Source organism: Lithobates pipiens, unplaced genomic scaffold, assembly GCF_037356315.1.
Source record: "Lithobates pipiens isolate NorthernLeopardFrog02 unplaced genomic scaffold, aLitPip1_a1.2 Scaffold_13, whole genome shotgun sequence".
NCBI lineage: Eukaryota > Metazoa > Chordata > Amphibia > Anura > Ranidae > Lithobates > Lithobates pipiens.
This window is the reverse complement of record NW_027507718.1, coordinates 278,095,499-278,122,705: the sequence shown is the minus strand read 5'-3', so window position 1 is coordinate 278,122,705 and position 27,207 is coordinate 278,095,499. Positions and strand designations below refer to the sequence as shown.

Here is a 27,207-nt window from a genome sequence, read left to right as displayed (position 1 = left end):
CAAGCAGAAATGTGTGAGGTCAGCCTATGGTTTTATTATACTGTTTTTTAGATATTACATCTATTAGTGTATTACTGTATTTTTACATTGCCATGGAGGCTTAACCATCAGACTCCAATTACAGTAAATTTATTGGAAGGCTAAATTGATAGTAACACATATTGTTGTCATTGGTAATGGGATAGATTCGTGTTTTATTAATGGTTAAACCTCAGTTAAATGTGGGTAATTTAGGCATGATCCTGCTTTATACTGTAACGCCCCTTTCACACGGGCGGACCGTATGTCCATTTTTCATCCATCCATTTTCGTATGAAAAATGGACATACATGTATCCCTATGGGATGGCAAAATGAAATCAGTCTCCGCTATGATCCGAAACTGATAACGGAGGAAAACTCTATTTTTTCATCCATCATCGGATCGGATAAAAACGGACAGACAGTCCATTTTCTTCCAATCCCCCCATAGAGGAAAGCGGAGATCTGACCGGTCCTTCTCTGCACCATGTGCAGAGATCCCTCCTGGGATCTGCATGTGTGAAAGGGGCCTCTGTCTTTCTCACATTGGTGGCATTGCTGCTACTGGGATGCAGGTTTGATTTATGACATAATAATATAATTGGTTTATAGAATACTATATATTAATAAAATACTTATTGTGTATTTGTAGTCATGAAAGGGGGTGAATTGGCAACCCCAACACTGAGGGAAGAAGTACATAGGAGTTCCCCATGCTTCCTGCCTTTCAGTTGTCTTTTGTATACAGGAAATTGTTTTAATTCCTGTGCCCAGGAGCACCTTATTTATACTTAAGAAGATCCTAAATGTGGATCATGGTAATGGTATTATAAAAAAAATCTAATGTTCAACACAGCATACATGTTATAAATATGGACCCCTGATTAATAAGGTATTGCAAAAAGTATATCCACAAGAGATAAAAAACAGTGGGTAACCCATAGCAGCCTGTCAAAATTCCATTTTATTCTGATATTTTAACTACTCTGAAATGATGAGAGGTGACATTTGAGTGGTTGTTATGGGTCTGCGCACATCAATGCATCTGTTTGTTTTTTGGAATAGATTATGGTAGGTTGGATCACCCTGGCTTGTTATACAGTGGTTCTTGTGGACTCTGCACATGAGTCTTCTGGTCCGCCCAGCTACAGCAATTACAGGGAGGGTCAGCATGGTCACCTTCTAAATACGGGGATCTGCAAATGGATAGAGAAGATGTAACATTTTTGTAAATTTTGAAGCCATGGGGAAAATAAAAAAAAATTCTGTTTCTTTCCGAAAACAATTGGATATTTTGGAAAAATTGAAAATAAAATCAATTGTGGAGTAGTTTTACAAATTGAAAGTCATTTTGTTACACTGGGGATGTGAAATGCAGTTTATATAAAAGTATTATGCTTGAAATAAAAGTACAGCTTATTTAGTAAATAAACCCCCCTTTCCTTCTTAACAATGTAAAAGCTTCCTGCCAATATGCATTTTCAGGTATTGACAACGCTGATCCAGAAGCACATATTGCTCTTGCAAGAGCGTGATCAATGTTCTCATGATTTTCAGGTGTCAATTTATCTATAAATAAAGGGATTGTGTATTTTTGGGAGCCAGTGGTTTCTAGCACTTTCTTACTTGAAGATGCTGCTGGTGAAAAAAACACTTTGTGATGATCCAGAAGCAGCAGTGTTTTTTGGAATGAGAACTCTGGAGGGAAGAGCTACCTGCACTTTCATTGAGGTTCTCATCATTTCATTCCATCAAGTATGTTTTAATGGGCACCTCTGGCATCCCAGAATGTGTTTTGTCATCCTTGTTGCATTTGGAAAACAATATTTCTTGTCACAATATTTGATAATTGCTGCTTTGCTTTCAGCAGAAATTTCACTTTGGAAATGTTTCCGAACTCTAGATGTTGGTTTCACCATTTTACTGAGAGGGAGAAAAGAAAAAACTATTTACTGACCAGACTATAGGGAACCATTATGCTGTGATGGTGGAGAACATTTATAGGAGTCATTGAAAGGTTAAATAAGATACACTAATTTGTCAGACAAATTTACCTTTTTACCTGCCAAGGCCTGTATCCCAACAATCACCCAACTGTAGGAGGTACAAGATGGAGCCCACAAGCAAACTAAACTGGAGCCTTTGCCCCGCAGTACCCAATAGTGGAAGATATGCATATCCTTCTTGTTTGAGAACTGGATTGAGAACAGTGTCACTTTAATTATATTCCACTATTTTCTTGTCTTCAGCTGAAAAATTTGCAATAATTTAAGGCTTTACATAAAGTCTCAGAATTCTTTCATTAACCCCCCTGACGGTATTCCCGAGTCTGGCTCGGGGTGGAATTTTTATACCAAGAGCGGTAACCCCGAGCCAGACTCGGGACTGCATCGCTGGATCCAGGAGGACGCTTAATTACCTTCTCCCTCGGATCCAGCGTTGTCTCCCCGCTGTACGAGCGAGCCGTGTCTCGCTCGATCTATCACGGAGCCGATCTCCGTTCCCTGCGAGCGTTGCAACGCACGGGGACGGAGATCGGCGCCAAATTCCAAAAGTTAAACACTCACAATACATACAGTATAATGTAATCTTACAGATTACATTGCTGTATGTAAATATTTCACATCCCCTTTGTCCCTAGTGGTCTGCCCAGTGTCCTGCATGCAGTTTTATATAATAAAAACTGTTCTTTATGCCTGTAAACTGGAGATTGTCCATAGCAACCAAACTGTCACTTTACATCAAAAATGATTTTAGACCAGCTAGAAAACAGTGATAATAAATTGTAATCACTCGCAGAATTGAGCAATAGCGATTTGTGGGGAGATCCGTCATCAAATACTGAAAAGTAATGACAGTGACAATTCTGCAGCTGAGCAAATTTCAGTGTTTTTGATTTGATTACATTTTTGAATAATTTTTATTATTGTTATATTATTATTTGGTACAATTATTTATAGTTATTTATTATATTATAATTTATGATTTCATTTTTCAAACTTTATCATACCCGGGATGTCTGCTAGACTCTGGTTTGGACAGATTTAAGAGAGTTATTCCTAAGAATTACAGGCCTACAATATAAAATGCCAAATTTTCATGCAAAATAATGGTACCACTTTTAGCACCTAAAATCCAGAATAATCGTACCGCCAGGGAGGTTAAGGTATTCTTGTTATATAGTTTGAATACCATGCCATTGATATATTATTTATCACTGTAAAAGAACACATCCCACACTTTTGTTTTTTCACAATTTTTCCAGAGAAAGCCAAAAACAGCTTTGAAAAAACTGCAAAAAAAATATTGCCAATTTTTGATTTTTTTTTCCCCCAGTCCTTCCCATCTCTAGTTGTGACAAGGGTTGGGAGTGCCTTTGACACTGACAGGAAGATCTAGATATAGGAATCCTTTAGGTAGATAAAGACCTGGGGGAATTCAGCTTACGAACATCCACTCATAACTGAAGTATCCGCTTTTGGCTGATCCTTTTTATACAGTGCTTTATGCGGCAGAGTAAATAGGAATGAGATAGCAGTTCCATATATTTCCAAATGCAAGCAGAATTGAAATTTTAATAAAAGTGTGTTTTTGGGGGGGGGGGGGGTGCTTGTAGATAACCTAATCCAAATGATGTGGGTCTTTTAATGTTTACTTATTTCTACACAATTAGTTCAGGCCTTGAAGATTGTGACTGGGGGGCAAAAGCCTTTCCTCCCTCCCGCAGTTTGCAGACAGCTGTTAATTGCTGGGTGGTAACGATCTTCAGTCTTCGGTGCACAGTTTTATACCGTCGTTACATGCCAAGACTGAAATAATGGATCTTTCCGTGCAGGACTCTTTGTATCAGGTCAAAGCTATAATCACAGGTCAATGCATACCTAATTAATAATGAATACACCTAGTTACACCATACAGTTTGAGCGGTGTGAAAAAAAAAATTCCATGAAAGGATTTGGGTTTGGCTTGTCAATAAAACGGTTGTATTATTAGAGAAAGCATTTTTCATGCCAATCACAATGAAGTAAAAACTTTGAAAAGTGCATATTTTTAGAAAGGTTTTGTTAGTCACTTTGTTTTATTGTATTATCGATTCACCTTTGCAGAAAACAGCCTTGGTGTCTAATAAGCAGAAGTTTCAGATAACGTGTGCACAAGTAGGGCAGAACAAGAACATTAAGGACGTACAAGTGCAGTAATCAATTTTTTCTAAGTATAGTCCTATCTAGGAGTAATTTGATTGTAACTTGTGTGGGTGTCTGCAAAAAATAAATAAATGGAGTAGACAAAACAGATAGAGGTTGAGAGATGGAAGAACCCTTTATAGTAGGGTTTCTCAACTAGGGTTCCATGGGATCCAAGGGTTTCTCCAGAGGTTGCTAGGGTTTCCTTGAGCAGAGCAATGTCAGCCTCCCAGATAGGTTCCCACTGACAACACTGATCTTTTTAGATATGTGTACGGGAGTAATTCTTCCCAATGACCACAAATGTACAGAGTATTCTTCCCACTAACCAATCACACTAATGTATCATGTGTTGTAAGTATAGTCATTTTTAGCAGGGGTTCCCTGAGACCAGAAAGTTATTTCAATGGTTCCTCTGTGTTGAAAAGGTTGAGACAGGCTGCTTTATAGTATAGTGGTTGAACCCTAACTTAGTGGAGAAGATATCTGTCTCCATGCAGACCTTCTCTTATAATGTGGTCGCACGTTGGAGAAAAAACCATCAAGATTCTCTCACACATACATTTTGGTGGTTAGATATATTTAATGAGGTTGGTAAAAAAACAAAAGCTGTAGTAGAGCTGCCCAATTTGGCTGAGAGATTACTTTTACTTTGGGAGCCTCTGCTACATTTTTTTTTTCGTTGGACCTTTTTAAAGAATTTTAATTGGCTGCTGTGAGTTGCTGAAGGTTATAGCCCTTTGCCTTTACCAGCATATCTTTTCTTTTACGGATCCATAGTAAAACATTTTAAAACTCCTTGACAATTCATTATTACTTGAAATCTAGGAAATAAATATGCAAGAGAAGAAGCAGAGCTTGCATCAGAAAACTACCCATACACTAAACCTACAAAAATAAAAGCATGTAAAACAGTCTTGTCTAATGAAGATCTGGTCAAAGAGAGCATTTTTATGGCCCTTTTAGAAATCTGACCTTCTACTGAAAATGGCTTCAAAATTTCAAGATACGTGATCTAAACAAGAATGCAGATCAGGAAAGACTGATGGCTAGTACACATGGTTAGAAAATCTAACAAAAAATGCCACTGTCAAAGCAATTGTACGATAATCTGATCATTGATGCACAGCTTTCGAGAGCCCATCATGAAAGTTAATGCAAAACTATCTGAGGGAACCAGCAAGAAAATGTTTCTCGTATGATACTGAAACAAATTTCTTTTAGTCACTACAGTATTTGTCAGAAAAAGATTGGAAGACCAAAACCACGCATGCTTGGAAATTAAAGAATACATTGCAATACAATACAACACATTAAATCACTTCCAAAGTTGTATTCTGTCTTACGAGAATTTTCATAGTAACCTTTATGCCCCATACACACGACCAGACTTTTCAACATCAAAAGTCTGACGGAATGATTTCGGCAGACTATTCGAACGTGTGTGGGCTGCAGCGGACTTTTGATTTGCAAAAGTCTGACAGACTTTAGAAATGGAACATGTTTCAAATTTTTCCGACACAACTCTGCCGGACCCAGAAATCCGCTCCTGTGTGTGCTAGTCTGACGGACTAAAACCGACGCTAGGGCAGCTATTGGCTACTGGCTATGAACTTCCTTATTCTAGTCCAGTCATACGTCATCACGTTCGAATCCGTCGGACTTTGGTGTGATTGTGTGTGGCCAAGTCCGTTCATTCGGAAAGTCCGTCAGAACTCCGTCAGAACTCTGTCAGAACTCCGTCGAAAGTCTGCCGGACTTAAGTCCTGTCGTGTGTACGCGGCATTAGTAACCTATTGGTTTTTAATATGAGATTAGCATGCAAAAAAAATGGATGATCATTCGTCTGATATTCTCATCATGTGTATAAGGCTTTAGTGAAGTCAGGACTCCTAATCTACATGATTAGAGAGTGACTACTGAGGCCACTGGGTCAGTCAAAATTAGCCAGGGAAGCAATGACAGCCTCCATATTTTCTCACTTCAGCTTTCCTTTTAATCTGGTCATATAGCAATCCAGTGTCATCTGTCTGCACCTCTTTCAGAGGCCTAACATGATTCAATAGTTGAGCTCTAAGGGCTCTTTCACTCTTGTATTACACTTTAAGGTGGGAGTAAAGTCCCATGGTTTATACATACCTATGGGCAAGCCTATATTAAGGCTTACCTATAGATACAGTAAATATCTCATAAACATGCACTGTTTAGGAGATATTTACTTGTGAATAGGCCGTGATGTCACTGGCACATTCGCTCTGAAAGAACGGCATACCCGTGCCATTCCTTCAGAGTCCTATGCAGTGAATAGTGGCTCCCAGGAGCATGTGCGGGAGTGACATCATTGCGGTGTGGCCAATCAGACGGCAGGAAGATGTGAACCCGGGAATAAGACTGGATGAAAATGAAAGCCCTATCAGCGGTGACAGCGTGTTGCTGGAGGGCTTTGTTTTAACCTCCCTAGCGGTGATCCGGAGTCTGGCTTGGGCTGGGATTTCAGTACCATGAGCGGTAACCCCGAGTCAGGGATCGCATCACTGGATACAGGGAGAGGTTACTTACCTTGTCCCCTGGATCCAGCGATGTCCTCCACGCTGTGTGAGCGAGCCATCCTCCGCTCGATTCACACAGTGCCCGAGTGCCGCCGAGCTCCGTTCCCTGCGACGTTACGATGCACGGGAGCGGAGATCGGCGCCAAATTCAAAAAAGTAAAAATACACAAAACACACACAGTACTGTAATCTTACAGATTACAGTACTGTATAAAAAAAATACACACCCCCTTTGTCCCTAGTGGTCTGTCCAGTGCCCTGCATGCACTTTTATATTATAAATACTGTTTTGTTCTGCCTGGAATTTGGAGATTGTCCATAGCAACCAAAAACTGTCCCTTTATGTCAAAAGTGATTTTAGATTTAGAATCACTTGCAGAATTGAGCGATAGTGATTTGTGGGGAGATCCGTCATCAAACACTAAATCTAATGACAGCGACAATTCTGCAAATGAGCAAATTTCAGTGTTTTTGGATTTGATTACATTATTGAATAATTTTTATTATTATTTATTATATTATAAATGTTATCATACCCGGGATGTCTGCTAGACTCTTGTTTGAACAGATTTAAGAGAGTTATTCCTAAGAATTGCAGGCCTACAATATAAAAAATACAAAAAAAAATAATGATGTTGCACCAGTAATATATGGGACCTCATCTTAAATTCAGCACTGATCCTAGAAAAAGGAACAGGTTGGTTGTTTATGTGCCCTTGCTACCCTGTAATTCAGGACAGCATTCACAAACACACACTTTCCAATAGTCCCCAGACTGGTAGGTAGTGCAGTCCTTTGACATGCAGTGAGTGTGGACTATAGAGTTTGGGTTACGGTCTATGCCAGTGATGGCGAACCTTGGCACCCCAGAGTAGCATCATGGGAAATGTAGTTCCAAAACATCTTGGGTGCCAAGATTTGCCATCACTGGTCTATGCAGAATGGGACTTCTAGCAGGCCCTGGCATATTTTGTCCAAAATTAGTCTTACCAAATTCTCAAATGTAAGAACGTATTTTGTGTAAGCGAATACAAATTCTACATTAACACTACTTTTCATTTGCTTGGTTGAATGTATAATTTTATGACTGTCTTGCATGATGGTGCTGGTCTGAATAGTACATACAGGGATGTTGGAGGATTGTTTTCTGAAAGTGTAATCTGCATGATAATTAAAGTGGAGATTGCATTTGTTTATAGTCAACATTATATTAATCATAATTAGAACAACTTTTGTAATTGGCTGTAATACCTGTGCACATATAGGAAAAAGAATCTTGATAAATACTTGCAATATAATATAAATGTGTCATTATATAGTATTTTATTTATATCACCTATAGGGCAATTGGCACTTTTAAGAAGCTCCTCTGGCGTCCTTTGGTGAGTGAGTGATCCATTCGTTCGTTATGAGGTTTACAGTTTGTAAATACAGATGTATTATGTAAAGACTTTAAAAATATACCCTATCCATGTGAGTAACCATGATTTTTATGTATCCATATGATTTTGTATATTTAAATGCAAGTTCACCTTTATACCTTTCAAAGTAGAAAAAATATCCTTTCAAGTCTATCCAGAAAAAGGTCACTACAATACACTTAGGCTGTGTTCACATTGTTGCTCTGCAGCAACGCATGTTGGTTTGCTACAGTGCCATTCATTCTTGATGCTGCTCCCCCCCAAAGAAAAATTAGCAATTCATGCTACAGTGCATAGTAACTCACTACCTGCAATGTGGTGCATTACATAAAAATAGTGCATGCACTTTTTTTTTGTGTGTTTTGGTGCATTAGGCATTCGAAGGAATGGGCTGCCTTAATGCAGCATGTGTTAAAGTGCAGAAAAATGCATATTAATGTGTAAACACAGCCTCTTAAAAGAAATCTGACTAAATGTAGGTCTTATTGTAAAAAAAAAAAAACATATTCACTGTGTTACTTCTTTCAATGGCTACGTGAGCTGCACTATGCTGCACTGCTCATATATGCCAGGTACAGTCAGGGTATTCCAGTGGCCACTTTGTTCTATAAAAGTCGCCTGTGGCAGACATGAAAATTTGAAAAGAAGGCGATAAGAACTTGGTAGCCTGAGGAATCATGAATAAAGAAAGGAATGATAACACAATCTAATGTTACACGATGTATTAAGTCGAATATTTTATAAAGGTGAACTTGTGTGCTTAGTAATTCTTAGGTTCTTAAGCACAGAACATAATCACTTCTAAAGTAAACAATAAAAAGAGCTAGAATGATGTGCAAAGTGCAGTAACGTAACACCTAATCAGATTTCAGTTTACTGAAATCAGGCAAATAAAACCGATTGCATGCTGGTTACTATAGATTGCTGCACTTAGTGCATTGCTCTTAGCCTTACTGAGTAAGCCCATTATCATCACCTGGAAATGATGGAATTTTGAAACAATTGCATTTTAGCTATTGATTTTAATTGTATTTTGTTAAAAATGTCAACCCTGGCCAGATTTAGGCAGAATTGCTCTGTTTATATATTATATACACTGTTCATAATGCAAAATAAATGCAAAATTGTAAAGTTGGTGCAAGAGCCTCCTATACTATAAAATCAATGAATGGTGCTGCGCTCTAAGTGAAACTCCATAAATATATAAGTGCTACGTGACTGATATAAAGTGAAAAATAAACTCTAAAATATTGCAATAAGTATGAAATAATAAAAGAGAGCACAATCTACACAGTGTACAATCTAAGGTGCAAGATGCTTATGAATAATTAATATCCACTAATATATAAAAAAGTACAAATAGTGCAAAGAAATGACATCTAAAATATACACAATGTACAATCTAAAGTGCAAAATGCTCATACAATGAGTATCTTCTAATGTGCAAAAAAATAAAAATAAATGACAATCGTGCCAAAAAATAACATCTAAAACAGTGCTGTGACACACTGAAGGAAGTGCTGGTGTCAAAAAGACACTGGGAGCAAGGATGATAGGGTAGAATCCAAAGTAAACATACGTGTTCAAATAGTCACTGGTGAATAAAGTGCAAAAAACAAGGTGCTGGTTTCCAACTAACACAAGCAGCAGTGCGCTGATGTGAATAAATGGTGTTTTTTCTTCAGTGTGGTCACAACTCAGATTGAAATGGCTCCTTACCTTACTGCTGTAAGCTTACAGCGTAAAATTTTCCAATGATAATCCGGGGTACTGTAATACGTCACTCTAGGTATATCCTGTAGGTGGCGGTGTGATGTCCTGGAGAGTGTTTCTTACTGGGATAAATCTCCTTTGTATAGATCAAGTGGCAATAGAAATTCTCTCCAATGAGCACATCAAATCATATAAAGAGAAAGATTGGGGGATCCAATAGTGAAGTAGGTAACACTAATCTTTATTTAGATCCCAGCCAAGATGTGATACTCACATAATAACAGGTAAACACGATTGAAACAAAAAAAGAGCAGCAAGCTCGTTTTGATTTGTTGTGCTCATCGGAGAGGATTTCTACTGCAACTTGATCTATACAAAGGAGATTTATCCTATTAAGGAACACTCACCAGGACATCACACCGCCACCTACAGGATACAGACATACCCCACTTTTAAGTGCGCAATGGGGTTTATTTACTAAAGCTGGAAAGTGCAAAATCAGGCTCACTTCTGCATAGAAACCAATGAGCTACCAGGTTTTATTAGCAAAGCTTAATTGGACAATCTGGGGTTAGAAGCTCATTGGATTCTATGCAGAAGTGAGCCTGATTTTGCACTTTCCAGTTTAGTAAATAAACCCCATTGTGTACTTAAAAGTGGAGTATGCCTGTATACCTAGAGTGATGTATTACAGTACCCTGGATTATTATTGGCTAATTTTACGCTGTAAACTTACAGCAGTAAGGTAAGGAGCCATTTCACTCTGAGTCGTGACTACACTGAAGAAAAAAACACTATTTATTCACATCAGCGCACTACAGCTTGTGTTAGTTGGAAACCAGCACCTTGTTTTTTGCACTTTATTCACCAGTGACTATTTGAAGATTTATGTTTTCTTTGGATTCTACCCTATCATCCTTGCTCCCAGTGTCTTTTTGACACCAGTACTTCCTTCAGTGTGTGACAGCACTGTTTTAGATGTTATTTTTTGGCACTATTGGCACTTTTATTTTTGCACATTAGAAGATACTTATTGTATGAGCATTTTGCACTTTAGATTGTACATTGTGAATATTTTAGATGTTATTTCTTTGCAATATTTGTACTTTTTTATATATATTAGTAGATATTATTTATAAGCATCTTGCACCTTAGATTGTACACTGTGTAGATTGTGCTCTGTTTTATTATTTCATACTTATTGCAATATTTTGGAGTTTATTTTGCACTTTATATCAGTCACATAGCACTTATATATTTATGGAGTTTCACATAGAGCGCAGCACCATTCATTGATTTTATAGTATTTCTGTTTTTGGCTAGTGTTTGACCAATCTGGTCTTTGCTGCAAGTATCCAGCTCTTTTCTTAGGTTAGGTAGTGCGGGAATATTTATTCATTAAGAGCCTCCTATAATTGTCATTGTAGGTGATTTAACCAACCAACTAAAGAAAACTTCATAAATTTCCCCTGAGACAGTAGAGGGTCTGGTCATAAATGTTTTTGTCTTAGATTCATGCATGTTTCACCCAAGAATAACACATTTTCGTAATAGGATTCAGTTGGAAAATGTGTAAACTGGGTGAAAGTTGTGTGTATTTTGTATGAAAACATTTATAGACCTCTAAGAGGTTGTGAGTGATATTATCTGCTGGCATCTAGCTAAAACCAAAATATCTGTTAATGATGGACTTAGCGTTAGGACAGGGGTGTCCAACCTGCGGCCAAAGATGGCTAAGAATGTGGCCCAACACAAAATCGTAAACTTACTTGTTGATTATTTGGGGAATTTTTTGTAAAAATGCATTTACACTTAGCAAACACATGCGACCGAAAATAAAAACTGACAGTGTCTCTTTACTGGCCTTTAATATGTTTTATCTTCCCAAAGAAAAATCTCCCACTCATCACAATCATGCCTTATTTATGCCATCAGTTTTCACCGGCACCTATATTTGTGAGCAACTATTTTCAAGGAAAAAGTGCATTAACCCCCCTAGCGGTAATCCCGAGTCTGGCTCGGGGTAGGAATATACTGATAGGAGCGGTAACCCCGAGCCAGACTCGGGATGGCTTCGCTCGATGCAGGGGAGGACACAGGGAGAGTTACTTACCTTGTCCCCTGGATCCAGCGATGTCCTCCGCGCTGTGTGATCGAGCCGTCCTCCGCTCGATTCACAGTGCCGAATGCCGCCGAGCTCCGTTCCCTGCGACGTTACGGCGCACGGGAGCGGAGAACGGCGGCAAATTTAAAAATGTAAAAAGACACAAAACACACACAGCACTGTAATCTTACAGATTACAGTGCTGTATTAAAAAATACACACCCCCTTTGTCCCTAGTGGTCTGTGCAGTGCCCTGCATGCACTTTTATATTATAAATACTGTTTTTTACATATTTATTTATTTATTATTTATTTATTTATTATATTATAAACTTTATCATACCCGGGATGTCTGCTAGACTCTGGTTTGAACAGATTTAAGAGCGTTATTCCTAAGAATTACAGGACTACAAAATAAAAGCCAGATTTCCGTGCAAAATAATTGTACCGCTTTCAGCACCTAATTCCAGACTGAATCATACCGCCAGGGAGGTTAAGGGCAAAATTAGAACCAAAATATCTGATGAGCACCTTGGGAATTCATTGAGAATTGCTACTCCATCTATCAAACCAGATATTGATGCGTTAGTTTAACAAAAACAGTGTCAAATATCACACTAGTTTTATGTTGCCCTTTTACAATAAAAAAACATTATAAAAAATTACGTTTTATTACTCATATAGGTACATTATTTATATCAGTGCTCATTAACTTGCCTGACATTTTCTGCTCGTCAGCTATCTTTATTGTTAGTGTATTTTATGTGTGGACCAAGACCATTCCTCTTCTTCCAATGTGGCCTAGAAAGGTCAAAATGTTGGCCACCCCCTAGGACATCAGAGGAAGTACCTGTTGGGGAGAATTTTCCTAACAATTTCCTTTTGGCTTTTAGACCCCTTTCACTTCACACCGCCCATAGCGTGGGCGGTAAAACGGCGCTATTTTTAGCGGCGTTTTACCGCCGGATTTGCGGTGCATTTCAGCCGCTAGCGGGCCGCTTTTACCCCCCGCTAGCGGCCGAGAAAGGGTTAAAACCGCCGGCAATACGCCACAATAGCGGCGTTTTGCTGGCGGTATTACAGCGCTGCCCCATTGATTTCAATGGGGAGCAGCGGTGGAGGAGTGGTAAACACACCGCTCCTTCACCGCTCCAAAGAAGCTGCTGGCAGGACTTTTCCCTGACGTCCTGCCAGCGCACCGCTGTAGTGTGAAAGCCCTCGGGCTTTCACACTACATACAATGGTGCAGCTTCTTTAGGGCGGATTGCAGGCGCTATTTCTAGAGCTATAGCGCCTGCAAAACGCCCTGGTGTGAAAGGCGTCTAATGCCGCGTACACACGGGCGGACTGTATGGCGTACTTAGTCCGTCGAAACACATTTCAGCGGACAGTCCGCTCGTGTGTGGGCTTCAGCTGACTTTTTAAGCGTGCAGTCCGGCGTACTAAGAATTTTGGATTTTTCGAAATTCTGTCTGTCATACTTTGGTTTCAGCGGACAATCCGCTCGTCAGTATGCTAGTTCGACGGACTAAGAATGGCGCATGCCCAGAAAGGATTTACACGGCGGAAGGGTGCTTTGTTGTGTATTGGACTTCCTATTTCTAGTCCCGTCGTACGTGCTGTACACGTCATCGCGCAAGCTTTCGACGGACTGTTTGTGCATCCGTGTGTGGTCAAGTCCGTTCATTCGAAAGTACGACGGACTGTCCATCGGATTGTATGACGAACTAAGTACGCCATACAGTCCGCCCGTGTGTACGCGGCATTAGGGAAACACAAAAGCTGCATTTTTTACTTGAAAATGTTAGGTACCTGACTGTCCTGCTACCCCCCTGCTTCAGTTCTTTGAGTTACTAGCGTGACTCTAAAAGTTCCTAAACTAGTGTGGTCGCATTATAGTATTTTTAGAAGTAGGTGAGCACCCAAATATCAGCACCCATAAAAAAGATTTCTCATACTTCCCTTCCAATGGGCAGCTGCTCAAATCTTTGTTGTTGCATAGAGCTATGACCACTGCTGCTATGTGACACTTCTGAATGTGTATAATAAATCCCATTGTGCGCTGTTGCTCATCCTGCTGGCTCCTTTCAGGACTTAGCAGTGACATGAGGGCTGGCGGTAGCCCTCATGTGGGGGACCAGGCCTCTAATACTATTGGAAGAAGGGCTGCCATTAAAAATCACAGGGCCTTGTACAACCTACCCAACAGCCCCCCCCCCCCCCTCCCCCGCGCAAAAAAAAATTACAGTTCTTTAAAATTATTTTGTTGATTTTTTTTTTTTTTATGTGCAATTTTTAAAATAACTGTTATTTATTTTTTACATTTTTTTAAAATGATATCAAGGGTTTAACATCTCACCTTTGAGACAGAAGAAAGGAATTGAGGATTAATTAATTCCTTTCTCTATCAGCTACACTGATGATGAATGAACAGGAGACAGAGGCTCTTGTTCATTCATAAACTGAAGCATAGTAAACAATGTTTACTATGCTCAGTTATTAGACACAGGATCCCTGCTGATCACTCACTGTCCAATTCAGAAAAAGGGGCTGGTAAATTACATATTTATTGGCCTCTTCCCCCACTCTCTATCCGCATGTGTGCCTGGGAGAGGGAAGCCAGTGGCACTGGGGGGGCGGTCACACAGGGGGAATCAGATGTGGGCAGCTCAGGAAAGGGGATAGGTGTTGCTAGAGGTAGAGAGACATGGACCCTGTTTGCCCTGGTGCCCTACAGGAGGCCCGGTGGTACCCCCCTATTAGCGGCCCTGCTTGGAAGTGTTAAGTTTCAGCAGCAGCAAAGGCTCTGCAACAGAGCAAAAATTGGAGTCTGCTGGAAAGGTAAGTGTAAGTAATCTTTGCTAACAACAGGGCCACTAAAATCTAGGAAATTAATAGTTTATAGTTTAGACCTAGATTTCAATGATTCTGCTTTTTAATATGTTCTTGAAATTTAGACATTTTTAACCTGATTCTGTAGCTGTAGAACACAAGTGTCCTCCACTACAGCCTTGTAGTGCCAGATAACATGTAAATGATCTCATGCCTCTGGAATACAGAGGAGACCTGAACTGTCTGCGGTGTCCTGACATGGCTACTTATTCCTTATTTTTTTTGGAAACTGTCATATTTCTTCATGGCAGTCATGGTAATGGAGATTGCGCTGCTTTAGGCAGCTTCCAGCATGAATGCAGTTTAGTGAATGAGCACTTGCCCACACAGTTTCTGGGAAATGTTCCTAATGTTTGTGCCAATAACAGCGTGGTTCTGTTAGCTTCGTAAGGGAGTTTTTTTCTAACCTTGGCATATTGAGCCACCATTTATAAATAAAGATTTCAGCATGCATAGGTCCATTTCTGCAGACAGGTATGCATCTCAAATCTTGTGTGCAACTATGGCTTCGTAAAAATATGAATGTATACACAAATCACCAAGCTATAATATACATTATTTGCCAAAATGATCATTTTTTTAGTACTGGATGTGAATGATTGCTGAAAATAATACTCATATAGCCAAAAATAACGATTGTTATGGAAAGCACATGCATTGTAGCTCAGTAAATTAGGCCAATTGCTTTCAGCTAATTTGCTCTGCAAGTTCAACTGGAAGATAAGCCACAGCTAGTCTGTATTCATACATTGGCTTGTATTCTGGACCTGCCATGTTTGAATAACCTCAGACTACACAAGGGTTACTTGGTGGTTTTACCTTTCCTTCAAAGCCTTTGAAGTCTTGTTAGACTTCAGATATGCAGAGATGAGTGTGCAGGTTGATTAGGAAAGAGGAGATTGCTATCTTCAGATATTACTTTACTAGCAGACCCGAAAGTCTCAGTTCAGCATTCTCTCAGATGCTGAGCTGCAATTAGCAACGTTCAGTAGGCACTCCCTTTTAATTTTGCTTTACACGTTTTAATTACTTTTCAAAATTGGGCTATATGGATTAGACGTTTATAGTGTATTTTTACATGCAAGATCCACTTTAAACCAACAATATACATTGTGCACATATGAAAAAAAGTATTAAATGAAAAAAACATGACATTGTATGTCTTTCCTCTCTTATTGATGTGTTTTTTTTTCTAGTTAAACAGTTCTGTATTGTCTATGTTTTCGGCCTTGAATTTTATTTGGCAACATGAAACCTCAGAAACACGCTGGTCTCTAACCTCTATTTTACGATTTTAGTCTCTTGCCAGATGGATGCTGATGTCATTTGTCACTGAAATCTGGGTTCAGGCAGTGAAAATATACAGTTAAGAACACATGGGTGTAATGCTGATTTACAGCATATTGTTGAGATGATGTCATGAAGTAAATCTGCATTTAAAACGTTTCAAGAGTTAAAGTGTAACTAAAGGCAAAACTTTTTTTTTTAGTTTTGGGCAGTGTGGAGAATCCCTGTCAGGTTTTTATTGCTGTTTGCTCTCATTCAAAGTGAAGGTAAAAGAAAATCCGAAGTTTGGATTGTCAGAACAAGGATAGAGGGGAAATCTTACAATGGTGATACTAAGGCAGGGGTGTCAAACTCATTTTCATTGTGGGCCGCATCAGCATTATGGTTGCCCTAAAAGAGCCAGTTGTACATGTAAGACTATATACAGGCATACCTCACTTTTAAGTACACAATGGGGTTTATTTACTAAAGCTGGAAAGTGCAAAATCAAGCTCACTTCTGCATAGAAACCAATGAGCTTCTAACCCCAGCTTGTTCAAATAAGCATTGGTAATAAAACCTGGAAGCTCATTGGTTTCTATGCAGAAGTGAGCCTGATTTTGCACTTTCCAGCTTTAGTAAATAAACCCCAATGTGTACTTAAAAGTGGGGTATGCCTGTACATTTATCCAGGGCTTTATTTTTCAGAGAATAGGTGCAGGAACCCAACCACGAATAGTGACAGAACACATCGAACAGTGGGTGTGGCCAAATTGCAGAGTTCTGGGGTAATCTGTACATAGTACAGGTTTCAGGTGTGCGCTACCTACAGAGTGCAGTTTTCTATGTATAGAATGCAGGGTTGAGGTGTGTGCTACAAAAGCTTCCTCACATCTTGCCTACCCAGCCTGGCTCTAGTACCTCCTGGCAGTGTAGGAGGCACGGCCTCTTTCTCTTACTTGCAGGGAGATCATTTGTTGGCATCTGTGCACATGGGAACAGATAGGAATCACAGTGCAGCTTACCATGTGATGCCCCATCCCACACTGCACCTGCATCTCCTTTGTCCTCACTAGGGATGAGCCTGTTTGGCGAATTCAGAACTTTGTGGGCCGTTCGAACCAAATTCGTGTGGCACGAATGGCCCACAATGCACTGTGCCATCGCAGTGCATTGCTGGCTCATGATTGGCCAAGCATGCACTGTGACTCCACATGCTAGGCCAATCACAGCGCCGGCAGCGAGGAGAGCCATAATTGGCCACAGGCAGGATGCCTGTGGCCAATTATAGCTCAGGGGGTTTAGTACACGCCCCCCACTATATAAGGCTGCCAGCGCGGCGGCCTTGTGTAGTGTGTTCCGGCCTGCAGGGAAAGAGCTAGATAGGCAGGGACAGTGTGTTCTTTTCTCAGGCATCTTAAAGGTAAAGTGTTGTTGTATGCCTCCAGCACAGTATACACCTATATCTACCCTTTATTGCTGGTATTCTCTAACACAGGCATCTGCAGGAGTTAGTGGGTGTTGTGTGCCTCCAGCACCGCACAGTATACACCTGTATCTACCCTTTATTGCTGGTGTTCTCTAATACAGGCATCTGCAGGAGTTAAAGTGGGTGTTTTGTGCCTCCAGCACAGTATACACCTGAAGATACCCCTTATTGCTGGTGTTGTCTGTTGCATATCTTGCATATTAGCCTTTAAAATTAGCACTTTTGATTTTGAACATTCGAGTCCCATAGACTTTAATAGGGTTCTAAAGTTCGTACGGATTTTAGGTCCGTTCGAAGGTTCTGGTGCGAACCAAACCGGGGGGTGTTCGGCTCATCCCTTGTCCCTGCCATGAGTGCAGGGCAGACAGGGATCTGTGAGAGCTGCCAAGAGGAAAGCTGTCCTTGTAACCACAGAAGGCTATGTTTACAAGTGACAGTAGTGAGCAGGGAGTGAAGGGTGAGAGCTGGAGGTGTTGGAAAAGAGTTCCACCAGGTCTCGGCTGAAAAAAATCTCTGGGTGGGAGGGCCAAATGAAGGGGCCTGGTGGGACAAATTCGGCTTGTAGGCCTTGTGTTTGATATGCACTAAGGGATTCCCTCTCACTTCCTAGTTTGGCTGTAGGATAGGATGTAAAGGGAAATCTCCCACATGGGACACAGATTAAAAAAAAAAACTGACGAGGATTAAACCCTCCCTTACTCTATTCAAAATGAAATAAAGGTTTTGCCTTTAATTATATTTTAAAGGGAAACTATAATGGTTTTGAGTCAATTACATTTTTTAATTAAAAGTTTTAGGTATATTTTTTATTACGTTTTTATAATACATACACACACACACATCAGTTGGCACCCCACTCCTAATTTCAATCTAAAGCCACATTCACACATGCATATTGGAAATGTGCATTTCCTCTTAGGTTTTTTTTTTTTGCACACGTTTTCAGGCGTCATGCATAGGGCAGCCCATTCACTAGAATGCCCTACGCGTGCCAAAGAATAAGTGCTTTTTCAGGCGTGGGCCTTGGCACATTTTTTCAATGTGTTTTGGCACATTTGTAGCATGTTTGCTGCACGACAAAATGTGTGGCAAAAGGCGAGTCTGTTAATCATGCTTGAGGTGCCATTAACAGATAAAGCACAACGTGCGTTTGCTAATCGTAAGATTAGAAACAGGATTAGTTGAGGCTGATTTTATAGCGAATGCGGTTTAGGTTATATATTTAATTCATTTTCTAATGTGTATTGTGCTAGACTTCCTACATATACTAACACAATTTTAGTCTCTGTTAGGGTTAACATTTCAGTGTTGGGGTAAGGTGAAATGGTTAGGGTAATGGTTAGGGCATTTAATTGATGTTAGGTTAAAGTGGCCCTGTCACCATGATGTTAGATGGGGTCTGTCTAGTGCTAAACGAAATATATAAAAAGAAAAGGGCAACAGACATTTGGGCATGTCAGTAAATATGGAAGGCATATATTATTATAGCGTAGATGAGTTGGACAGGCAATCTCAGTACAATATTCTAAACAAATACATGTTATGGATTGGAATATATCTATTTTTACCAGGGAAATAATCTTCGTTGAGGGAAAGAGCCCATATTTATCTTATTAATGAGTACCTTTTACTAATGCACCAGTCTTTTATTGAACTGCTGTTTAAATACCTCATTTGCAAAAAATGATGAAAAATTTGAGCTGTGTTGGCATATTATACATAATTAATTTTTATTATATGCTCCTTTTCAAGAGAGGAGTGTGTATTATCTGCCCCGTCCTTCTTGACAAGCACATCCTATGGAAGCTTGGCTAAATGATGTAGGTGGTTACAGAAACACAGTGGTGTGTAATGATTGAATGTTAACTCATTGATTAACTACTTCATGTTGACAGAGAGCAGGTGTAAACCATGTCTGGATTATCCCTTATGCCACTGCAGGCCTAGGAGAGGAATTAACTGATTTCTATGGATCACTTGCTTTATCACTAATCAAGCAGGAAATGACTTGTAGGGGGGAAAAAAAAATCAACATTCTTGTTTGTCGAAAAAAAGATATTGGTTGGAAATTTTACAAACAGAATAAGGCACATAATTAGTGCCTCTCATCTAGCCAAGAAATTCTGTCAATTTAGAACATATTTAGTGCTACAGTTATTTATTTATTTATTACGTTTTTTTTTTTTTTAAATACTATTGGGAGCTAGTTATGGTGCAACAAGCCTTACAGTGGACTTTAGCTAAAAAAGTGAAGATTTGCTATGTTACGAGAGACATTTGGAAATAGTAAATGTACTAGTAATATCGTGAAAAATGTAACTTTTGTCTTGAATTCCTCCTGAAAGTAAATGTTGCACTTGGTAGGTGAGGGTGTCTAGGCACTGCTTTGCCTACAGCTTCATAGCTGGTAAAATGTAGTGTGAGATCTAAAGCTGGGTACACTCGTAAAACAAAGATTGTCTGGTTCAGCAGGGACCGGCCGAATGTTGATTTGCATGTAACCCTCACTTCAAGAGTAGATTTAGACTGACTTCTTTTGATTGGTCATGCTGGAAAACCAGCCAATGGCTGAAACACTGATCAATTTATTCTGATGTACAATAGCACAGGGAGATCCCTTCATCCACATTGTTTGTGTGGATGCAGGAAACTGAGTCCTTCAGACTGCTGGTTGAATAAAAAAAAATAACTGTTTGTACCGAGTTATAGGCACTGCTGTCTGTGACTGCTAGTCCCAGGAGATGTGAAGTGAGATTTGATGATGTCACTACTGTGTTCAATATTCTTCCTGCTGAAGGCTTAGGCCCCCTTAACACTGGGGCGCTTTGCAGGCGCTACAGCGCTAAAAATAGCGCCTGCAAAGATCCCTAAAACAGCTGCTGCTGTCTCTCCAGTATGAAAGGGCTTTCACACTGGAGCGGTGCGCTGGCAGGACGCCCAAAAAAGTCCTGCTATCAGCATATTTGGAGCGGTGAAGCAGCTGTTTATACACTGCTCCTTCACCACTCCTGTCCATTGAGATCAATGCCGGCATAGCGCTGCTGCAATGGGGGGGGGGGAGGTTTTAACCCTTTTTTAGCAGCTAGCGGGGGTTAAAACTGCCCCACTAGCGGCCAAATAGCGCCGCTAAAACAACGGTAAAGTGGCGCTAAAAATAGTGCCGTTTTATGGCCTCCCGGCCCCAGTGTGAAAGAGGCCTAACAAACACGAGTAAGCAAAATTCTGCCACTACCAAGACGGCTATCCCCACACAGAGAGGCAGTGCAGAACAAGGCTTTTTTTTTATAGAGGATCTTCTCTCACTACCCCTTCCCACTTCCTTGGTGGTCTGTTGCTTCCATTACTGATACTCACCCGCCCAGAGGATCCAGCGTTGTCTGGCTGAGATTCTCTGGTTCGTATTCATCTCTCGGTGTCACACTGCCATATTGATTATGACATCATCACGAGGCCCACCAGCTCTTTCAGGTTTAGCCGGTATACCCTTGATGATGTGATGCTAGGCCCACTCCCTAATATGTAAAGGAAGGACAGTGCACACCGTTCGCTTAAGCAAATGACGGGCAAAGGGTAAACAGAAAAAACAAAACACCCTAATCAGGTAGTGGAGAAGAGGAGGCGTGTATAGGACAAAAGTCCTACATGAGGGTGAAGATCCGCTTTAAGCTCTGGGATAAGAAAATTGTGTATTCTTTCTTGAATCTTGGTACACTTAGTGTATTTTTCAGATCTGTGCAGTAATCCAGTGTGAAGCTCTATGTGCAGGATCTTTCTGTATTAGGACCAGTCACTGTTCCTCTCTCTCTTTGTGCAGGGTGAATGGTCTTGTATACTCAATAACCCTGTAGTTTTCTACAGGCAGCCTGTAGTAGGAGGATGTGCGGGGTCCCTCTGATAGCTCTGCTTTTGCTCTGCACAAGCTATGTAGAGCACAGTGATGGTGTCACTGCTACTATTTCAAGGTAGTATCTTGGTATGCATAAGTATCTGGTGCACACAAAGTGGATGTATATGCTTTGCGGTTATTGCGGGATATATTTCAAAAAAAATTTATGCTGGATGTTTAGCTTTAGGTCAGCAATACAGAAAGCTCAGCTGCAAGGAGACCACAGACAATGCTGGTGACTAGTCCTTTGCCATCTCCCTGTCTTCTTTTGGAAACAGCTTCCAGAGTTCAGTTCCTCTTTAATGCCCTGTACACACGGTCGGAAATTCTGATGGAAAAATTCTGATCTGATTATGTTGTTGGAAAATCCGATCATCTGTGGGCTCTATCGGACTTTTTCTGTCTGATTTTCCAACGCACAAAGTTTGAGGGCAGGAGCTAAAATTTTCCGACAACAAAATCCGATTGCATAAATTCCGATCGTGTGTAGACAATTCCGACGGACAAACTGCAGCGCATGCTCAGAATAAACTAAGAGATGAAAGCTATTGGCTACTGGCCCATTTATAGTCCCGATGTACGTGTTGTACGTTACCTCGTTCAGAACGATTGGATTTTCCAAAAACTTTGTGCGACAAGTTTCGGACAAAATCCGACGGAAAAAATCCGACGGATTTTGTGGTCGGAATGTTCCGACCATGTGTACAGGGCATACGTTTCTTGATTACCTTCAACTTTCTAAAATTATGGGTCACACTTATAATGTGGCATACGGAAATCCAGTTTCATGTTTCCATGACCAAAATGGCTTCAGCATGGCAGTTGATCAACATGAATATGAAATTCTTTCTAAATAAGGCAACATTTCAGGTCAGGTCAGGTCTCCTCTAATGCTGTGTACACATGACCGGACTTTTTGACAGAAAAAGTCAGACGGAACGAGTCCATCGGACAATTCGATCTTATGTGGGCTCCATCGGACCTTTGCTTGGCAAAAATCCGGCAGACTTTAGAAATAGAACATGTTTTAAATTTTTCCACCAGAACTCCGCCAGAGCGAGAAATACGCTCGTGTGTATGCTAGTCCGACGGACAAAAACCGAAGCTAGGGCAGCTATTGGCTACTGGCTATGAACTTCCTTATTCTAGTCCAGTCGTACGTCATCACGTTCGAATCCGTCGGACTTTGGTGTGATTGTGTGAGGCCAAGTCCGTTCATTCGGAAATTCCGTCTGAAAGACCGTCGGACCTAGTCCCTCGAAAAGTCTGCTCGTGTGTACGCGGCATAAGGAAGTCCCTGTGTGCTTGTAGAGAAGCGACAATTCTATGCAAATTCTTACCCACTAACATATTGCAGCTCTAACAAGCAGGACCCTCCGATTCCTCTTGTACCAAATTATATTGTAACTGTAATGTCTGCCTTCATTTTGTAAAGCGCTGAGCAAACTGTTGACGCTATATAAATCTTGTATAATAATAATCTATCTGATGTGAAAGTTTTCTTCTTGTGACCCTTCACTTTCATACACCAAGCGTCAGCCATAAAACTTTTTTTAGTGTGGCTAGAATGGGGAAGAGTTATAGCCTCTGCCAGATTTTTGTCATTTTGTTTTCTGTGTCCCCACTGAGGTAATTTTCTAGTAATTCCAGGATATCATAGGGGCAGAAAACAATGAATAATAACTTCAATGGAGCCACAAGGAAAACCTATTATTTGTAAAGTGGGGAACAGTTAGGACTTCTGTTTGTTTTAGTTTTCTTTAGTTTGCCTAGTTTTCTTTGTTTTGCGGGGACAGGAAGTGAGCCAGATGGGGACACAGATAGCAATAAAAACCCAAGATAAGTTTGGACTCCTCCCTACTTTGCCCAGAACTAAGAAAAATAGATTTGTCTAAAGTTAAGTTTTACTGCAAATCATAGGCCAGTAAAAATGATGCTAATTGCTGTGTGGAACTACTGTATGTCTATTCTTTTGCCACTTCTTGGCAAACCTGAATAGTCCTTTTCTCCTGACCTGACACATGATAGGTCTGAGAAGCTATGGGGCTTTCTACCTTAAACACATTTTTCATTTTTGGCAATATGCGCTGAAATACTGTTGACTGTTTCCAGCTATTTGGAAACCCCAAGGGTTTATCTTCTGGCTGGATTTCTCAAAGCCACCCCCCATCGCAGACTCAATCTCAGTCAGGCAGACATGGCCTTTGAATGAAAATGTTGTTACAGGTGTTAATGGAAACCTGTCATGAGAGACTTGAGACTGCCACCACCGACTCCTGAAAATCATAAATTGAATTTCTGAATGAATTACTGACCTGAGTCAAATATATGCAGATAAGGCCTTACTTTGCATACTTTTTGAGTCTGAGAAGTGCCCATTAGCAGCCAGGCATCTCGTATTTTCATAAGATAAGCACTGACAATCCCACTATTTCTACTTGCAATTTCCATTTAAGATAAGCATCAGCCAGTTTCCAAAAAATTATAGCTTCTGACTTTTAATAAACAGACACTGTCCAGGGATCCATCATAGTTCTTATTCAGGCCAGCTCTTTGCCAGGTTTGGATCCCGGCATCGGCATGTTAACTGTGGGAAGTCAGCTGTGACTCCTTGTGACTTCACGGCCAGTTTCCTACTGCACATGTGTAAGCCATGCTGCACCCTGGGGACCTGTGACATGTCTCAGTGGGTTACAGGCAAGGAGAGAGTCTGAACTTTCGCTCAGAACCCCTAGGGCAGCACAGTGGTGTAGTGGTTAGCACTCTCACTTAACAGTAAAAAGGGTTGCTGGTTCAAATCCCAACCACGACACTACCTGCCTGGAGTTTGCATGTTCTCCCAGTGCCTGCGTGGGTTTCCTCCAGGTACTCTGGTTTCCTCCCACACTCCAAAGACATGCAGGTAGGTTATTTGGCTTCTGTCCAAAAAAAATTGGCCCTAGTATATGAATGGGGACCTTGGATTGTGGGCTCCTTGAGGGTAGGGACTGATGTGAGTGTGCAATGTGCAGCGATAGGGACAATTGTAGACACTCACTCAGGATGGACTGGTGTCTTTATTCCACCTTACTAACTATGTAACTATCTCAGCGTAAATAGCAGTGAATACCTGCTGAAACCTAAGTACCTGCCCCCCCCCCCCCCCCCCCCAAAAAGAAAATCCATATATGGTAGAGGAGGAGGAATAAAAGGGGAACTTCCCCTTTTGGATGAAGTTCCTTTTTAATTTAGATTTAGGTAAAAGGTGATCAGAAAATATTGTAGGTACAGCTCTGCTTATCTGCAGAGAGCTAAAGGTTGAATACTTAAAAAGGAACTTCACCCTTATCATATAAAAAACAATAAAGGTACCTATAGAAATGTTTATTAGTGGAAATATACAAACAGATACTTATAGGTAACTACAGGCTTTTTATTTTTTGCATACCTCACGGTAGACATTTTCACTAAGGGCAGATTAATCCCTCTCCCTATATTTCTCTGCCTAGAACCCTGGGTCTAACTCCTGTAAAATGCCACAAGAATTTCCCAGGATGTGGGGCCATGGATAGAGAAAGTGGAGAAAAAAAAACAGTATTTATAAACAAAAGCAAAATATCCTTTTTAACTAGAGAATATCAGCATGCATAACTGTATGCTGTCTCTATTTTTTGTGAAAGGGCTAAAAGTTTCACTTTAAAGGGGCTTTCACATAGGCTTTCTGATCAGGTCTGCCTGTCAGTTTTTCAAGCGGACTTGATCAGACCCTCCAGTCTCCCCTATGGAGTGGCAAATGTCAGCGGACACATGTACACTGACACCCGCCGCCACCCGAACCGATCCTGCCCGCAAAGACCAGACGAATGGTGGTCCTATTTTCCATCCATCTGACGAATCGGATAGGATCATATGAAAATGGACAGGCGGTCCGTTTCCTCCCGATTTCCCCATAGAGGAGCAGGGCTGTGTCCGTGTCCGCTCCGCAGAATGGACACGGACAGGACCTGTCATCCGTCTGCTCACCAGGGATCAGTGGAGCGATCCCCCGCTGAGCAAGAAGAATGCACAAGATGGAGGTTCACGTATAAAGAGGCCTAAGGAATCATTTTCATCCTAATACTCCTAAGCCCTTGTACACACGGTCGGAGAATCCGTCGGAATGTGTCCTATCGGACCGTGTCGTCGGATAATCCGACTGTGTGTGGTATGCATTGGACTGATTCAGTCGGAATATCCGTCGGACCCAATTTTCCAACATGTTGGAAATATTTCCCGACCAACTGGGCTGATCGGACATACTCCGATCATGTGTAGAGAATTTTGATCGGACCAAGTGCCACGCATGCTCAGATCAAATTCCTACATCAAAGCTATTGGCTACTAGCCTGAATGTAGTCCCATCGTAACGAAATTACGTCATCACGTTCTGAAAGATCGGATTTTTCGCCAACTTTGTCCGACCGTGTGTATGCAACAGTTTCGGACAAGATCCGATGGACAAAATCCAACGGCAAAATCCGACGGATTTGGTTGTGGAAATCTGCGACCGTGTGTACAGGGGCTAATACTTTAATTTGAACACAGGCTAGCATGACAATTTTTTAATAATAGTACCAACTTCAGTACAGTTCCCTTACAGCTCTTACGTAGTATCTGACAGAATTAAATATTGGTTTACCCACTACTTTTATTAGGGAAAGAACCTACAGGCCCAAAAGGCACAGTCAATGGAACAGCTAAGTCTCCACTGCCCATTCGCATGATGCAATGCATTGTATGAGATTAATAATATGAGCAATATGAATAGAAACGAAGAAAGAAGAGGTGTGGTGAGCTGTGCAACTTTTCTCAGTAGCAAGGGCTGCTGTTAATCTTCACAGTACCAAGTGACATCCTCTCAGGGCAATATCTGGTGGCTCTGAAGGAGGCACTGGATGGAAGAATTTACCAAAAGCAGCCTCCTGCAGGTAAAGGGAGATACACCATTACACAGAACTAATTAGTTGGTGCCGTATTCCCCCCCCCCCCCCCCCAAATAAAAACTCACAAAACTAAATGTCAGCCCTAATTTAAAGAGGGAGTCCGGCGACAATGTTTTTTTTTAAAGTCAGAAGCTACAAATACTGCAGCTGCTGACTTTTAATAAATGAACACTTATCTTTCCTGGAGTCCAGCGATGTCGGCAGCCAAGGCCAAGAAATCGTTCGGCTCTTGGCTGCTGCTGGCGCCATTCTCGGTGTGGGAATCCCTACTGCACATGCGCGAGCCGCGCAGAGCAATGGGAATGGTCCGCACAGTCTCTGGGACCCGTGTGTCCCAGAAGACAGCGCGCCGGGACAGGAAGAGTGGGAGCCTATGCCTGGAAGTGGGTATAAATACCTGTCTTAGACAGGTATCTGAACCCTCCTCCCCCCTGAAAGGTGCCAAATGTGACACCGGAGGGGGGGGAGGGTTCCGAAAAGCGGAGGTTCAATTTTTGTGTGAATCTCCGCTTTAAGCTTCCTCTTTAATATCCGTCATTATACTGTGGCAGGTCGGCTCGTTCCTGCAAATCGCTGTAGGTATACGTCGGGGGCATCGGGAAAGGGAAAGAGAGAAATGTAAACATCCAGATCCTCATTCTGATAGGGTAGGAGAAAGAGATCTGCTGTTCCTAGTCATTAGGAACAGCAATCGCTCTCCTCCTCCAGTCAGTTCCATCCCT

General features: G+C 41.0%; 1 protein-coding gene across 2 annotated transcripts in view; it reads left to right on the top strand.

Moving 5' to 3' along the window:
• CXXC4 (CXXC finger protein 4) overlaps nucleotides 1-27,207 on the top strand; it is a 217,278-nt gene that overhangs the window by 33,286 nt on the left and 156,785 nt on the right. The window contains exon 3 of one of the 2 annotated variants that reach the window (XM_077476663.1): nucleotides 8,096-8,135. The exons of the other annotated variant lie outside the window; for it this stretch is intronic. Within the exon in view, the coding sequence (XP_077332789.1) occupies nucleotides 8,096-8,113 (18 nt within the window). The 3' untranslated portion in view covers nucleotides 8,114-8,135. The remainder of the gene's footprint in view (nucleotides 1-8,095; nucleotides 8,136-27,207) is intronic. 2 annotated transcript variants of the gene reach the window in all.